The sequence below is a fragment of the Corylus avellana genome, chromosome 3 (assembly GCF_965113065.1).
Source record: "Corylus avellana chromosome 3, dhCorAvel1.hap1.2, whole genome shotgun sequence".
In the NCBI taxonomy this organism is placed as follows: Eukaryota; Viridiplantae; Streptophyta; class Magnoliopsida; order Fagales; family Betulaceae; genus Corylus; species Corylus avellana.
The window spans coordinates 10,059,377-10,076,035 of NC_142492.1; the positions used below are offsets into that span (position 1 = coordinate 10,059,377).

General features: G+C 35.0%; 2 protein-coding genes and 1 non-coding gene across 3 annotated transcripts; 2 read left to right on the top strand and 1 right to left on the bottom strand.

Annotated features, from left to right (window-relative positions):
- Nucleotides 1-3,952: 3,952 nt before the first annotated feature.
- IQD22 (IQ-domain 22) lies at nucleotides 3,953-7,894 on the top strand. Its single transcript, XM_059588932.2, has 4 exons — nucleotides 3,953-4,520; nucleotides 6,085-6,288; nucleotides 6,756-6,833; nucleotides 6,934-7,894. Exons 1-4 carry the CDS (start codon nucleotides 4,071-4,073, stop codon nucleotides 7,642-7,644), a joined length of 1,443 nt encoding a protein of 480 aa, XP_059444915.2. The 5' UTR covers nucleotides 3,953-4,070; the 3' UTR covers nucleotides 7,645-7,894.
- A 2,193-nt stretch (nucleotides 7,895-10,087) lies between these two features.
- On the top strand, nucleotides 10,088-10,161 carry TRNAV-AAC (transfer RNA valine (anticodon AAC)). Its single transcript has one exon. It is a non-coding gene; the product is annotated as a tRNA-Val (tRNA).
- A 1,359-nt stretch (nucleotides 10,162-11,520) lies between these two features.
- LOC132174748 (RHOMBOID-like protein 2) lies at nucleotides 11,521-15,966 on the bottom strand. Its single transcript, XM_059586408.2, has 5 exons — nucleotides 15,445-15,966; nucleotides 13,814-13,977; nucleotides 13,272-13,435; nucleotides 12,579-12,829; nucleotides 11,521-11,859 (listed from the first exon to the last, which is right to left on the bottom strand). The coding sequence occupies exons 1-5, from the start codon at nucleotides 15,720-15,722 to the stop codon at nucleotides 11,748-11,750; spliced, it is 969 nt and encodes a 322-aa protein (XP_059442391.2). The 5' UTR covers nucleotides 15,723-15,966; the 3' UTR covers nucleotides 11,521-11,747.
- Between the last annotated feature and the right edge of the window lie 693 nt (nucleotides 15,967-16,659).

Genomic DNA, 16,659 nt, shown 5'->3' on the forward strand with positions numbered 1-16,659 from the left:
TACACATATTACATTGCAAATGTGTTATACACATGCATGTGTGCTAGAAAAATACGCACAAAGTGTGATTATCAAACAAAATTACTTACCATTAAAATGATAATCATTTCAGCAGATTATTGTGTTATTAAAAGAGAAACAAAAATAATATAGTGTTAACTGATCGGCTATCTACTGAGGATTTCACAATAACACCGGCTGGGGACTTTGAGTCATGTGGAGCCCTAACATTAGTCACCTCAAGCTCGAATTTGACATGTCTCGAACCCTCAAGCACACGAAATCGGGCCTCATACGTCACCAATTGCGCAGCCATCTACGCAGTAACCTGCGCGGTAACCTCTGCAGTAATCTGCTCTCTTTGCTGGGCTAATATCGCATCCATCTGCTCCTTCTGTACAGCCGACTGTGCCTTGTGCTGCTTTCTTTCAGCTTCAAGTAATTTTTCAATCATTTGCGAGACCGTCGAGCTTAAAGGTTTAGTGACCGTGCTTGGGACGGTATATAATAGGAATGAATATTGCCGTGCACAGGTAGAATATTTTTACCAACCCCTCGAACACGACCAGCATATTCAAGCTTATTGCCTTGCGCCTGGGTGTACGCGTCGTCCAATGCATACCATATCGTCCCCTAGGGTCCATCCATCAATTCTGCAAAGTCAGTTTCAATTAGCTGCTCCATCATTTCCTGTATGTTACATTACACACGATTATTGTTATATAAGTTTTAATCCTAAATAAATTAATACACAAATATGTTTGAAGATAAGGTGTAAGCAGCATACCACTTTCTCCTTGACCTCGTCATTTGATAAAGTGCCAAAGTGACACGTCAAAAAATAACACCAATTTTGATATATATTCACAAGAAAGTTAATGTAGCACTGTGATCAAGGGAAGGGAATTGCTGTTGGTAAATTTTTAAGTTAAAAGAGTACGATGATGATAATTCTATAAGTATAGAGGATCCGATCGTAAAGTCATTTTTATTGGGTGAATGCTTTGAAAGTTTGCACATGGAGTTGACTCGTTTTCACAAAACATGTGTATAAGATGCATGCCACTTTAATTCTCACATGCCATTGTATTATTGACTCATGTAGACTTGTACTATTCCCCAACGTGGGATTCTTTTCTAATGAAATTTAATCTTTGATTGGATTAATTTTGATTATTACACCAAAATAAATACTCTTAACATAATTGAGATCACTTAGAGTATCTAGGGGGACAATACGTTTATTATAAACCATTTGTTTTAAATGATTCACCCCAACACAAGAGTACAAAAGAGAAAGAGGGTGGCTTGTTGATTGTTCGTAATTTAATCCCAAAGGTCATATTAACTATTAAGAGTAGTCTAATCACTTTTATAGCCCAAAAAAAGTAATTCAACCACCTCCAATTTTATATTTGGAGATGATTAGGTAGTCAATTGACATCGTCTTTTTCTCATATGTGGTCACAATATTTTGATCATATAATATGCACAAGTCAAGATTGATCAAACCCTACAAGTTGTTATTTCAAACAAAAAAAATAAAAAAATTTAAAGAACCTTTGAACTTTCGTGCGTTTTAAGAAGACCTTTCAAATTTTAAAGACTCTTAATTTCATCATTTGAACTTTCAGTTTTATGAAATTTACCCCATCCGACAATTTTTTTCCATTAAACTCTAACAAAAACCCTTAAAAAGACTAAATTACCCTTCGATTTTTTTTTTAATGAAAAAAAAAATGGTCACAAGGTGACCAAACCGTGGGTGACCCTGTCACTTTATTTTTATTTTTATAATAAATTTATTTTTTAATTTGAAATTAAGGGTGGATTTGAAAATTTATAAAAAAAATCAAGGGTATAATGGTCATTTTATCACTTTTAACATTGAAAAACTAATGGAGGGGGTACATTGCATCGAATTGAAAGTTCAGGAGTGAAATATGGAGTTTTTGAAATTTGGAGGTCTTCTCAAAACGCATGGTAGTTCAAGAGTTTAAAGTGAAGTTTTCCCTATAAAAAAAACCCTACAAGTTGTTTTGAGAAAAATATTAATATTAGGAACAATTGTCCTTTATTTAGTATTACATTAATCTAGATATCCTATATCTTTTTACTGAATAATGTTATAAGTCCTTACAGGGCTCTTCTAAAAATGATATGCTTATTAAAATTACGTTGAATAACTTTAAGAGGACTTATAGCATTATTTACTTTTAATATCTAAAACAACATCAAATAAAAGGTATTTACACGTGTCTTTATCCTTTTTTTTTTTTTCTCTTTATGATGAAGGTGTTCAGATTTTGTTTAAACTAATCTTAAATAGATAACCCAACTATTGTAGCATGGTTCTAAAAGGATTATTGTAGAAGTAAGACTTCGAACTTTAAACTTAAACTTTAACAAGTGTTCATTGTTTTTTCTTAATAGATGAGATAAAGATAGACAACAAAGGGAAAACATATCCAAAAACAAATAAAGCAACTACATAGGCTAAGGCCTAAGGGGATCCTTTCAAAATAGAAAATGGGAATGCTTTCAACAAAAAAAAAAAATTGCAATCCTTTTGGCCAGGTTAGGAGCGCGATAATTAAACCACCATTGAAATCTTAATCAAGCGAGAAATTTAGCTAACAAACCACGAATATTTAAAATGAAGAATGACTTTCAATTCATAAGGTTGCCTATTATTATTATTATTATTATTATTATTATTATTTACAAAAAGCTGTGAGAGTCGTAGGGTTGAATATTCACTTAGTAAAATTTACTAATCGCCTAAGCGGTTACCCAACTTAATTGACGGTTAGTGGTTAATAACCATAATAACTGCTAACCGCTTTTTAAAAGAAATTCAAAAAAAAAAATCAAAAAAATCAAAAAAAAATAAATCAAAATGATGTCATTTTTATGGTAATACGATTATACCCTACTACACACGACATCGCTTCTAGATTTTTATATATATTTAAATTCATATATTTTTATATATTTAAATATAATATATAATATATATTGCCTGGTTTTTTTTTTTAAAAAAAATAAAATAAAATTGCTAACCATATCTACTTACACGGTTAGCGGTTTTTTTTAACTACCTTCAAAAGCCGTTAATTGTTAATGCCATTAACGGTTAGCGATTAGCTCTCACAACACTCTTATAGTTTTATGCTCCCTCTTCCTCTTATTTAGACAAAAATGCCTCAATAGAATTGTAGGAATCCAAATTTATGTTGTTGTGATTGAGAACAACTACCACGGTCAAAAAAGAAAAAGAAAAAAGAACTACCATGGTTATAGAACTAGTGAAGGGAAGGGAAATAGAGAATTCGAACTAGTAACATTTGCTTCATTAAGCGTGATCTATAATCGATTGAGCTACTCCTTAAGGACAATCCTACCTGTTTGATTTGAAATGATAATAAATATATTGGCATAGTCTCTAAATAATAGTTCAATCATTTGAAACTACGCCTAATAAAATAAAAGTTACTAATTCGAATCTCCCTTAATTCTCTTGCGCAAACATGTCCAAATATATATATATATATATATATATATATATATATTGGCTTAACATTTTAAAAAACAATCAAATAATGTTGGATCATAAACGCTATAAAATACAAAAACAATCATGACACTCAATTACATTCCAAGGATATTTGATTTTTACTAATGACATAATTAATTAATTTTGAAAATAAGGTACAACCGTGACATTTTTAGATTTGACAACATTAATGGTGGACATAAAAGTAAATTACACAAAGCTACATTACATATTGAATCATATTCGCCTCACGGTGCCACTTCCTGTTCCAAAAGTTTACCCCGCGTGATCCGCACGCGCAATCCAAATTACTTTTTACTTAGTTTTTTTTTTTTTTTACCTTGGCAATTTGGACCGTCTACCTCCTCTGTATTTATTTATTTATATAAACATCAACGACAACAACAGCAATTTGCTCTCTCACACAAGTAGTCAATCTTGTGCTTCCTCTCTGCGCTGCAAATGGAGCTTCCAAACCCACTTGCTCTTCTTCTTCTTCACTCTCACTGACCAAATGGGCAGAGCATCACAGTGGTTCCGGGGCCTACTCGGCCTGAAAAAGCCCGACGCGCGGGTTCCAGCCTCCGCAGCTCCGGCGAAGCCTCCCAAAGAGAAACGGAGATGGAGCTTCGTGAAGTCGTACAGAGAGAAAGATCACCACGCCGTCAAACACACCCACGAAACGACTACGACGATGGCGGCGAGGGCGACAACCTCGTACGGGCACGAGGAGGGCGTGGCGGGGGATCCAACCAAGCACGCGATGGCGGTGGCCGTGGCTACGGCGGCGGTCGCGGAGGCTGCGCATGCGGCTGCCCAGGCTGCTGCCGCGGTGGTTAGGCTGACCAGCAGCGGGAGGTGCGCCGGACACCCCGCCGCGGCGTACGGTAGCGGCAGCCTCGTCGTTGCGGCGCGTGAAGAATGGGCAGCGTTGAGGATTCAGTCCGCTTTTCGAGGCTGCTTGGTAGAATCCCTCTCTCTCTCTCTCTCTCTCTCTCTCTCATCCCCATGCTATTCCGTTATTCTCTCTATAATTCAATTAAGATTGGCCGGTAATCTCGATGAAATTACGGGATTAGCACCTCCGGATTTTTACAGTTGTCTTTGCCGTGGTTTAGAAGATACCACGTGTCTTTTCGTCCTCGTTCGGGGCTTCGAGCTCCTGGTTTTTGCTTCCGACGAAACGTGTCGTTTTTGTTCGTTTTTTTTTTTTTTTTTTTTCGTTTTTAAGAGGGAAAAAAAAAAAACGCATTTTTCGCTGGAAGATTCGAGTTTCCTAAAAATGGAAGTGATGATTCATGCGACGTCGTTTCTAGTATCAGAGTTCAGTTACCTTCTGAGGTAAAATGTCACGTCCAAATGTCGTAACGCTCTCTTTCGCTGGAAATTGCTTCGTCCGAGCTGTTCTCGTGTCGTTTTACTCAAAACCTTTAATACCTACAAAGCCCTGCACTTTGTAAATGAAGCTTTTACTTTTTACCTTATGCATGTGAACTCACTTGTCCCAGAAACCGTGTGGACCGACACGTGACCTCTCACACCCCCCCTCTTATCTCATCTTATAACTTTTGAGTTAATGTTTGTTGTTCATGTCGTCATTTATTTCCATTTGTTGTCTCTTTAAATTTTCATAACTGTATTCTATCTGATTTGTCAAGCTAATAATAAATGCTGGTTCATGTCGTGAATTGTTACGCTAATAAAAAGTGCTCTGATACTTCAATTTGTACTTATAGTTAAAGTTTTACATGCATCAATTTGCAACTGCGAATAGAATAGCCAATGAAATGTTAAATGTAAATTGGCTTAGAATAAAATGAAGTAAATAGGAATGATTGGTGGTTGGTGCCTTGATTTTTGCACATAATTTTTAGCCTTGTAGGGCAGCTGTGGGTGGGTGTGACATGGGTCCCAACCACCAAAAAATTTCTTGGTTTGAGGGTGTTTGTTTCCTTAAGAGGCTTAGTTATGACTTTTCTGCCTAAAGCAGGTTGGTTGGGTGCTTTAATATTGTAGGAAAAGCATAGGCACCATGGTCAGAGCATGCATAAACTTTATGACCCTTTGTAGTGCGGCTAGTGAGATGTCCTTTTCCTCTCCATCTTCTGTCAGACTTTTTTTCCAGACCTTGGATTTGAATTATGGTTTCATTTTAGGCGCCTGTTTACATTTAAATGTTCATATGGTTCACCCCACAAAGCTATTATGGCGCCATACTTTTGAAGAGTGCCTTTAAATTTGAAGTTCTGCAATAAATGAAACAGTGTGGTCCTCTCCTCATACCGTATCTCATAACTGGTACATGATTGTAACAGCTCTTTGATGGTTGTCAATGACGCTGTTTTATTTGGTGATTATTGTATGGACATTTCTGGGGCACAATGATGGTGTAATTAAGTTTATCTGAATCCAGTGATGCTTTATATTAATCCATAGCTTGAGATTCTTGTACCCTTTGATTTTGATCATGTGCTTGATTGCTCTATAATCATAAGTTTGCTGAGTAACTTTACCCCGATGTGTTAAAGGCGAGGAGAGCATTGCGGGCATTGAAAGGATTGGTGAAGCTCCAGGCACTGGTTAGAGGTCACATTGAAAGGAAGAGGACAGCAGAGTGGTTGCAGAGGATGCAAGCATTGTTACGAGCCCAGGCACGAGCGCGTGCTGGACGGGCCCAAATTTCGGAGTCTTCGTATACGAGTAGTAGCAAGTCTTCTCACTTCCACCACACTGTAAGCAACATTCACCTTTTACTCTAATATATTATGAGTTTTTTTCACAGCCTCTCTGTGGGGTTCCTTGATAAAGGTTTTACACTTTAGGGACTGAGGACACCTTTTCTTTTTGCTCCATGAAACTTTACATTTACATAATTCACTTCCAAAAGTTGCTTTTAATTATGTGTTGCTTTAAAGAGTGTGGTGTCAAGGTTTATTTACAGTTATGCTATGCTTGGACTTGGTCACTTGATAAAGCACTTCAAATATTTATGTTTCTTAATCTTCCTAGAATCAGCAGGTTTTTGCCTCTTTTTGAAATTCATTTATAGTGTTGTTTAGTCATTCTCCTTTGATCTTGCTGCTGCCTACATTAGTACAATATAAAAGTTTGCGGGTGCTTTCTAATATTGGTTCTGGATTGAGAACAAAATGTACTTTATCCTAATCAGTTGTTCATGTTCAATTCATTCCATATACAGGGTCCAGCAACCCCTGAAAAATTTGAGCATGTCATCAGATCCAAGAGTATAAAACATGATCAATCACCAGTGCTCAAGGTATGTTTTTGATCCTTCTTTGTGTGTTATTCTTTCACAATTCCACACGCTATTAGATTTAACATCACTTGGGGCTTATGTGACATCCCTACATATGCAGAGAAATGGCTCAAAATCAAACGTAAGGCTCATTGGCGATCATGACAAAGCGCACTTAGGTTGGAATAGGTCCGACAGTCGGAGGGATGAACGATCATCCGATCAACGGGGGTGTTCACCGAGGACTGGCACCACAGATGATGAGAAAAGTGATAAGATCCTTGAGATCGATTCAGGAAAACCCCACTTCACTAAACGCAAAAGCCTCTTCAACTCTTCTCATCATGTTATGGCCTCTGATCAGTACAGTCATAGCTTTACCACTTCAAAGGATTCAACCACCCATCACACAGTTCCAAGTCCATCTTCTTTCGAAGTCCAATCTTTAAGCCCGTTGAAATTCTCCCATGAACTTGAGGACGGCGCTTTCTTCACCGCCGACAATAGCCCGCAGGTATTTTCCGCTTCATCGAGAGGCGGCGGTTCGAAAAGAAGTCCCTTTACTCCCACAAAGAGTGATGGATCAAGAAGCTTCTTGAGTGGTTACTCGGACCACCCAAACTACATGTCTTACACTGAATCTTCTAGGGCTAAGGCGAGATCTCTCAGTGCTCCTAAACAAAGGCCGCAATATGAGAGGTCTAGTTCAGCAAAGAGGTATTCTGAATCAAGATCAAGTGCACAAAAGCTCTCTAATTTGCATGCTAACTTTGCAAGTAAAGCCTACCCAGGATCTGGTCGCTTGGACAAGCTGGGGATGCCAGTGGGTTAAAAAGCTAATATGTTCATAGAGGTCCACTTTTTTGGTCAATCATCTAATATGGCTAACCGTTGTATTTAGTTATAATCTAATTTACATGATATGAATGTTGAAGTACTTAAGTCTTCATGTTTAGGGTATTTTTATTTTAACTGCTCACTAAGATGTCTCTGAGCAGTTTACAGTTAGTTTGCATGTAACTTTAGTTGTTGTCTAATTTAGCTGATATGAATGTTAAGTGCTTAATAAGTCTTCCTGTTTAGGTTTTTTTTATCCCAACTACTCACTATGATGTCTATGAGCAGCTTACAGTTGGTGGATGTAACCGCACGAGTGGAGTAATGCTTCCTAAAAGAAAATGAAAAACCACATTCTTATTTCATTATGTTGATGTGGTAGTGCTAATTAATTATTGTTAAACCTAAAAAAAAAAAAAAAACAAGGATTGTTAAGTCTATCACATCAATATGGTGGGATAATTGTGAGATAGAGAAGTGACAATTAATCATTGTTAAAAAAAATAAAAAAAATAAAAAAATAAAGGATTGTTAGTCCATCACGCTAATATGGTGAGATAAAAGTGTAATTTTTAGCATTACTCAATAAAATATAGTCGGCCTAGTTAGTTTCTTTTCCCCTTGAGCCCCTTTTTCATTTCGCTAATCTTCTCTAGAAGAGAACAAATAAAAATCGCGTTTGTTCGTTTATTTGTTTTCTTTTTTCAAAACAAATATATTAATAAATAACACAATATTTTTAAATTTATGTCGTATCATAACGCTTTTTTAAACAAAAAAATACCCCATAAAACATATCACCAAACATACCCAAATAATCTTGTTTCCCTTGTATTGCTTAGAAAAAGAAAACCCTGGTTATTCAACTGTTATATATATTTTAGAGTATATAATTTTCATATGTATTTTTTAATAGAGCATCATTTTTACATGTGAGCATCACATCTTTTAGGATAATACTAGATATTTTAACATTTTTTTTCAAATTTTTTTTCTCAGATGATCTGATCTATTCAATAAATAAATAATATATTTTTTTTCTTAAATGAATGTGGGGTCTAGATCATTTGGGAAAGAGAATTTGGGGGAAAGTGTTAGAATGCTTAGCAACCCTCTATATTTTAAGAACAATTGTCAATTTAATAAATTAGTTTGAAAAAAAAAATTCTCGAAATCTTTAATCATGTCATTGTAAAATTACACTATAACTAAATCACTAGGAACTTGGAAGGACATTGTGAGAAAAATGAAAATATACTTTCTTTGGTAATACTTTTTTTCTTTTTCTTTTTCGTTTCTTATTTAAAAAAATAAAAAGTATTAAAAAACAACCTAAAATTCAAAAAACTCATAAAATACTCAATTTTTTTTTCTATCTTTATATATATATATATATAACACAGACGGATCCAATTTGTTCAAACAAGGCGGCCTGTGTTGTCATTGAGTTGTACAATGGGGTACATGAAGGACCAGACTACAAGAAAAAAAATCAGAAATTATGTAGTGTCGGTTGTTCAGGTGGGGGATTGTGAACAATATGGCTCTCTGACCAACGCCGGTGAGACCAGGGTCAATCTGTATACATTTATCATCAGGCCCTTTTTATAGAATAGAGAGAGGGACACCCCATGCTTTGCTAAAAACATGCGTCTTGGATAAGAATTCACGGTGGGCTGCCCCACTATCTTCATTGTATATCAATTTTTCTTTTTGCATATTACTGAGAATATCAATCAGTTCAAATCATGTTGCCAAACAATTCTACTCCACAAACATTTCTTACTAATTATCAAATATCATAGAAATTTGGAAAGTTTAAGAGAGGGAATGGCATATTTGTCTATTCCGAGCAATTTAACAAGGTTTTTGTTTAGATTTTTGTGTTATTCAGACAGTCTATCAATATGAATTATTTATCTCTACTTATTAGGTTGAAAGAAACCGAAAGTTCAGAAGAATTTTGTGATTCTTTTTTTTTTTAATTATTTTTTTAGTCCTACTTGCTTTACTATAAAGTTTTACAGATGGGTGTGATATATGTATTGTTGAATATATCAGCTGATCAGTTGGAAGAGTCATTTTAGTATGATGGATAGTTTCATCAGAATATCTGATCAGGTTTGCTTTAGAATACAATAGGATAATCAAATAGGTGGTGCTTCACATCATTTACCTAACATCTTTTTTTTTTTTTTTTTTTTTTTTTATAGAAGTATTTTGTGTTTGAATTGTTTATTGATATTTTTTGTTTTGAGAAGATAAAAAAAAATATTAACAAATGGATATAATAAATATGCATATCTTTAATCTTTCCTTCCCATTCATTCTACTCTCTTTTAGTTCTTTTTCATTCTTCTCAAAAAACACTTCTAGTAAAGATTTTATTGAGGATGAAGTAACTCTAAAAATAAAATTGTAAACCAATGTCACACCATGGTGTCGTGGTGTAGTTGGTTATCACGTCAGTCTAACACACTGAAGGTCTCCGGTTCGAACCCGGGCGACGCCAATCTTTCTCATGATTTTTTACACTAAACACATGGCGGCGGCGTTGAAAGGCTTTTGACATGGTAAGTTGTTCAATTTTTGGACAAAATATAGATGGAAGGACTAAAAAAAACGATGAAAAAAGTTGCTTATACCACCCACCCCTCTTGTAGCCATTTGATAAAGAGCAAAAAGTCCAATCACATGGGTTAAAAAAAAAAAACACAATAACCTCATTAATTATTGCCTACTTTGATCAAATTCATTAACTAAAAGGAACATAAATAAACCTCGTAATAAAGAGTGCCGCTAAGGATAATAAGCTAATATGGCACTTCACATAAATGTGAATTATCATCTTTTCACGTTTACAAATTAATATTATAGTCCAGATGGTATTTGCCATGTCAACCACTAAAATGTGGATTGTCATATGACAATCTATGTGACACTCATTTCTATAAAATGTAGACTGTCATGTGAGTTTGGAATTGAGATCTCCTGTTATTAGGCTGCTCGAATGATAACATCCTGAATTGCCCGAGATTGACGAATGCTGCAATCCCCTCTCCTAGGCTGTTTGAATTTATGTTATTCGGATAGCCCAATAATATGGGATCTTGATTTCGTGAGCTACAGGTTGTAGCAAAAGTTATAGTATCCCAAATATTTTTCTTGAAAAAGAACTAAAAAATTTAACTGTAACTTGAACTTGTTCCAAACTTTTAAGTAAATAAAACATAATTTTCTTTAAAAACTTCACAGGAACAGGTCATATAAATTCCCATTTCACATTCAAGATGAGTACCAAGTCATGAGATATAAGGGCACAAGCGCTTTTGACGCTTTTGACACTAATGAGTCGATGACAATGATTAATGCTAAAAGAAAGACCCATGTCTTTTTTGTATTTTCTTAAAATTGATGTAATTTTTAAACCCACCATTGAATTTGTGATAATTATATTGAATTTTAATTTAATAATAACCTTAAAAGCCACATTAATTTTGAAATTACACAAAAAGGACATATATTTCCCTCTAACATTATTCAATGGCAATGTTAGGAGGATAAGGGAAGTAAATCGTAGGGTAGGTGGGATCTTTTGTCCCACAGGAATAGACCAAAGGTTCCAGACTTTTCAAAAAGACTTAACAAATTCACAATACTGCATTCTTCTTAAACTCTGTTTGTTTCATGGGAAAACAAAACAGGATATTCCTATCTTACACCTCCTTTGTTTACAACTAGTATATCTTATCTGAAATATTTTTGGAAAGAATATTGAGTAAAAACAAGCTTCTTAAGATTGTAGACAATGGAATAAAGAATTGAGAGAGAGAGAGAGAGAGAGAGAGAGAGAGAGCCAACCAACAGGACATAAAAACAAATAAAAAAATACATTGTCTATAAAAACTCGATAGTTTGTGTACAATGGAAAGACTTTCGGTATAAAACTGTACCCTAATATTACTGGCTTTATGTCCACAGTGAACTACGAAAATATATGCATGTACATGAGCAAAAGCACCCCAGTGAAAAAAAAACAAATAAAAAATAATAGTTGGAAGAAAAAGTATATAAATTAAGAGGGGCAGCAAACTTTGATCAGTTGGAACAGTGCCATTTCGAGGTAGGCACACAGCTAAGATAATGGCACCAGCTGCAGTGTTTGTTTCCATTCTCTCCTTTGAACAGCATCACCAATCCCACAGCAAATCTGCAATTGTCAACAGTATAGTGGGAATTAGTTTTCTCATAGAAGGGCATCTATATGTTCTTCACCATGAAACTCCCAATTCAATACAATACATAACTAGATTTGCTCCCTTTAAGACAAGTAAATAGGCATGTGGCTAAGGATTTTGAAGAGACCTAGGGGCATTCTGTAGAAATTAGTATACGCTGTTGTGTTCTAATAATATTTGAGGAGTATATTTTTTTTTTTTCAGGACATTTAATGTGAATTTCAGCTATAATAATTCTTAGGAGCCCAAGAATCAATGTGCAATGGATTTGGCTTAGGTGATGTAAAATAAAAATAAAAAACTACAGAACCTAAGTTGTAATTTTTTTAACGGTTCAGATTTAATTCAAAGTTTTTTAGAGTCTGTTTGAGATTGCATTAGAAAGCTTCAAAAGTACTTTTAGTACTTAAAAAGTTGTGCCAAACAAAAGCAGGCTTGCTTGGTAAAACATATTAAAAGTATTTTTTTTGACTTTTTTACTCTAAAATTGTTAAAACGCACTTTTGACAAAAGCTTAATTTTTACCAAAAAGCGTTTTTTGACTTAAAAATTTTACTTTTAAACATAATTCCAAACATACTCTAAATTTGGATTGTTAAAAAAATTATAACATACGTGCTGTAAAAAAACTAAAGCACTTGCACCAAACCCATCCAAATGCTGAATTAGAATTTAGGGGCGATAAGCTTACCCAGCAATCACCAACACCACGGAAACCACCCAGAGAACATATTGGTAAGACTTGTACTTAGAATGGGGACGGGCATCAGCTGGAAGATATTGGCTTTCCACCCATCCAAACTGGGGTCTAAGTAGCAAAACAAAGCCAAGGAGAAGACCTGTCAAGAATCCTCCGATGTGGGCGAAGTTATCAACATGAGGAAGAATTCCAACTGCCAAGTTAATGGCAATGATGACTATAAGGGTGAATAGAGCAGCAGCCTACAATGGTAAAAGAAGAGGCAAAGTTAATGCTAAGAAATCTCACCAAAATTTGCAAAATATGCAGAACACACAACACACACAGAAACAACCCATTAAAAAGAGTAGAGCCTTCCTCCTACAATCAACTTCATAATTTTTTCAGTTTACATTTTTTGCCCAATAATATTTTTCGTTTGGCAGTTGGTGACTAGGTCTCTTTGTCTCAGTATCAAGAATAAGGAAGATCCCTATGATAGCTACTGTTAGAATATTAATTAAACAATTAAATTTATCATTTTTTATCACCTTAAGCTTTTGGGATAAATCTTGATTTAACCGTTACAATGATTAAACATCATCATCTTTGTACTTGTATATGTTAGACATGAGGCAATCGATCCTAATGCAAGATAAACATATAATAAAAACGACAACAACCAAGAATTAGTAGCAAACCAACCTTATTGGTATAAATGCTCCAATTAGTTATAAGCTCTGATAACATTGCTCCAAGAAGGCCAAACAAAGCGCCAGAGGCACCAACAGAGATATTGTTTTGAATAAATAGGGAAGATAATATGCTTCCACCAAATCCTGACACTAGATAGAGTATACCAATTCGCACTGCAAGATAATAACCCAAAATATATGTTAGAATGCATTAAATTACAACAAGTTGGTCAAAAGAATAAACTCCATGAATAAGAACATAAGGGGCCAACTATCTCATACCGAAAATGAAGATCTAAATTGAATATATTCATCTCTTGACATCTCATAAATGACCCAACACATAATATGTGAATAATTTTAGTTCTAGCAGCAAACAAAATGGACAGATTTTAATTTTATACACGAAGCAGACCTACAAAATTTCCAACTCTAACTCATCTTGAAAAAACCCCATTTTAATAAACCTAATCATGAATGTCTATATTAAACTCTTTTTCCTGATTATGCTTGTTGATGTAGGCACAGGTTTAAATTCAAGACATGACATACCAAAACCAAATTGCTGTTCCAGGCGGATCCCAATAAAGATCAAGCTCAACATGTTTGCAAGCAGGTGAATAACACCAGCATGCAACCAGATACAACTAACAAGTCTCCATCCTTGATGCCCGTGCACTACCTTGTCCCACTCCAGAGCTCCTAATTTTTCCAATCTGCAAAGTTGGAGTAGAACAAAAGTTGAGATATTACCATAACCATACTTCTCGATGTTATCACCTAAGTGAGAGAGACACAGAGAGAGGAATGAAATGAATTGCACTTCGACAAGCCATTCGAATCCAGCCTACACTAGCATACTACAGAAACATGAGTTAGTATGACCACACTTAGTTTTAAGTATAAATAATATAACTAAGACTTACTTAGGGCCTGTTTAGGATTGCGTTTATGGACTTCAAAAGTGCGTTTAACACTCTAAAAGCTCATTTGAAAAAAAAAAAAAAAAAAAAAAAAAAAAAAAAAAAAACCTCGTTTGGTAAAAAAAATTCTAAGTGCTTTTGAAGGTCAAAAAGCCTAAAAATAGCAAAAACGCACTTTTGGCAAAAGCTTAAAAATGAAGCTTTTGCCCAAAAGCCTTTTTTTACTTAAAAGCTCTATTTCTCAAACGCAATGCTAAACAAGCCCTTAGAATAAGTCTTTCCCATACGATGTCTTGCTAATTAATTAAAATAATTTAATTTTTTTCTCAAAAGTATCTAGCTGAAACTGTTTCCCACTTTTCTTAGCACAAATCAAAGCACACTGTGACTAATTATTACTAGGATTCACTAATGTATTATGGCGTTTAATCAGAATAAATGATGGGATTCAATATATCATAAAACTAAAAAGAATAGCAGATTAAATTAATCGCGTGAACATATAAAACAAACCATTAAAATCCGTAGACAAAACAAGAAAGAGAGCAAATATCCCCAGCTAATGACTCATGGAGTTCACAATATTCTTTTATTTTTAGATGGGATGTCACATCCATAGGGTGTCTTAAACCTGCTAAAGTAACTTAATAACGTTGACCCACCATCTACTACGAAATTTTGACAAACTCAAATTTCTTCCCAAATGACTTAGATAATACGGAAGCACCAATTAAATGCACACCATATGATTTAATTAATATAGAGTATGAATTGGTATTCAGAAACCCATTCACTAAAACCAGATCAAAATAAGAGAGAGCAGACGTTGAGAATTGGTAATCGGTTCTATAAGGAATTATTCCAGTCCACATGAACATCTCACAACTGAATCATAAGCAAACCACAGAATTTATAATAATATAAGCCTAAACTCAAGAACAAGAGCTCCAATCAAAGAATAACATAGGCCTAACCAAAATCTAAAAATTTCAAGTCCATCAAGCAACCCATTGAAATTTCATAACCTCAAAACTAGCAAATAAAACAGTAAAATCACAGAAACCCACAAGCCAAAATCCTAACCAATAACAAAAAAAACGCAAAATTTCAGAAGCCCAAAATCCCAAAACCCGTATAAAATACGCCAACCAACCTATCAAATACAACCCGCATAATAAAAAGATCAAAAGAACCAATCTTGCGCATCAAAACAAAAGCAAAAGAACCAAATTAGAGAATTGGGTACGGCAGAAAACTCACGTAGAAGAAGAGGGGCCGAAGAGAGGGTTCTCATGGAGAGGCTCGAACGAGAGCCTGCCAAGAAACTTGGCTACGCAAGCCCCATCCAAACCCAGGTTGTTTTTTGGGCAGTTGTTGATGTACATGGCCACTACGAAGACAGCAACATTGGCAACCACAAACATCGGAATCAACCACGAAGTCCACTCGCGATCCGCGCTATCAACATAGTAATTGCCGGAGGGGCCGTTGGCCCTTCTGCCCTTTTCGCCTCCTCTCTCCAGATCAGTGCTAGCCATTTTCTCTCTCTCTCTGCAAGTCTTTCTTTCGATGTGGGATGTTATGCAATACGGGAATCGAAGGTTTCAGAATGTTTGTACATATTCTGGAGAGAACAAGTATTAATAATAAGTAATAACGATAAATAAAGGAAGAAAGAAATGGGAACAGAGAGATTGAGATGAGAAGTAGCTTGGAAGGAAGTGAGACGCGGTGTTAGGAATCAGAAGGAAGCTAAAGAGGAGTTCGAGTTTACAAAGGGTCTTTTTGCAGATTTAACCGTTGTTTTAGCATTTCTCTCTCTCTGCGTTGCTTTCTTGGTTAGGCGGTGGCATTTGGGTTTGATAGAATTACCAGGGGTTTCAAAGATTGGAATTGCATCACCCTGTGCAATTACAAGTATAGCCCTGAACGTAAGAATAAGATATTTTATTAAAAAAAACAACTTCTAAAATGCTTTTAGACCTAATCCCCAACCAATATTAGCCCAGGTCAACTCTTGTGTTGGAGCTAATGTCTATGGGTTTCACTCTTACAGCTCAATTATATTTTATTAATTACTTATATTTGTGTTCCTAACCGGTAGTTCAATCAACTGAGAATCATACCTCATGAAATAGGTGTCATTAGTTCGAATCTTCCTCCCCCTTTTATGTGGATATGTCAAAAAAAAAAAAATCATATTTGTAATATATTTTTAATATAAGATTCAAACCTTTCTACACTCACACAAATATACACAACAATTTCTCCATCATCACATTGAGTAACGAAACTTTTTTTATTAATTTTATGGGTCGTCTCCTTATGAGCTGTCTTATTATGTGAATTTACTCACATCATACACATTTACCTTTATCTTAAAGACTCTCATCTGTACTCGTACTATGAATCTTTGCCCGTTACTCTAAATGAATGATTATGCGTTTTCGGTATCCAAAGGGCAACATTCTCCAC

Coding starts and splice junctions, on each gene's coding strand:
- IQD22 (XM_059588932.2), top strand. CDS start 4,071: ATGGGCAGAGCATCACAGTGGTTCCGGGGCCTACTCGGCCTGAAAAAG. Junction 6,289..6,755: donor CTTCTCACTTCCACCACACT/GTAAGCAACATT, acceptor TTCCATATACAG/GGTCCAGCAACCCCTGAAAA. Junction 6,834..6,933: donor ATCAATCACCAGTGCTCAAG/GTATGTTTTTGA, acceptor CTACATATGCAG/AGAAATGGCTCAAAATCAAA.
- LOC132174748 (XM_059586408.2), bottom strand. CDS start 15,722: ATGGCTAGCACTGATCTGGAGAGAGGAGGCGAAAAGGGCAGAAGGGCC. Junction 13,978..15,444: donor TTCGGCCCCTCTTCTTCTAC/GTGAGTTTTCTG, acceptor CCAACTTTGCAG/ATTGGAAAAATTAGGAGCTC. Junction 11,860..12,578: donor GTGGTGTTGGTGATTGCTGG/GTAAGCTTATCG, acceptor TGACAATTGCAG/ATTTGCTGTGGGATTGGTGA.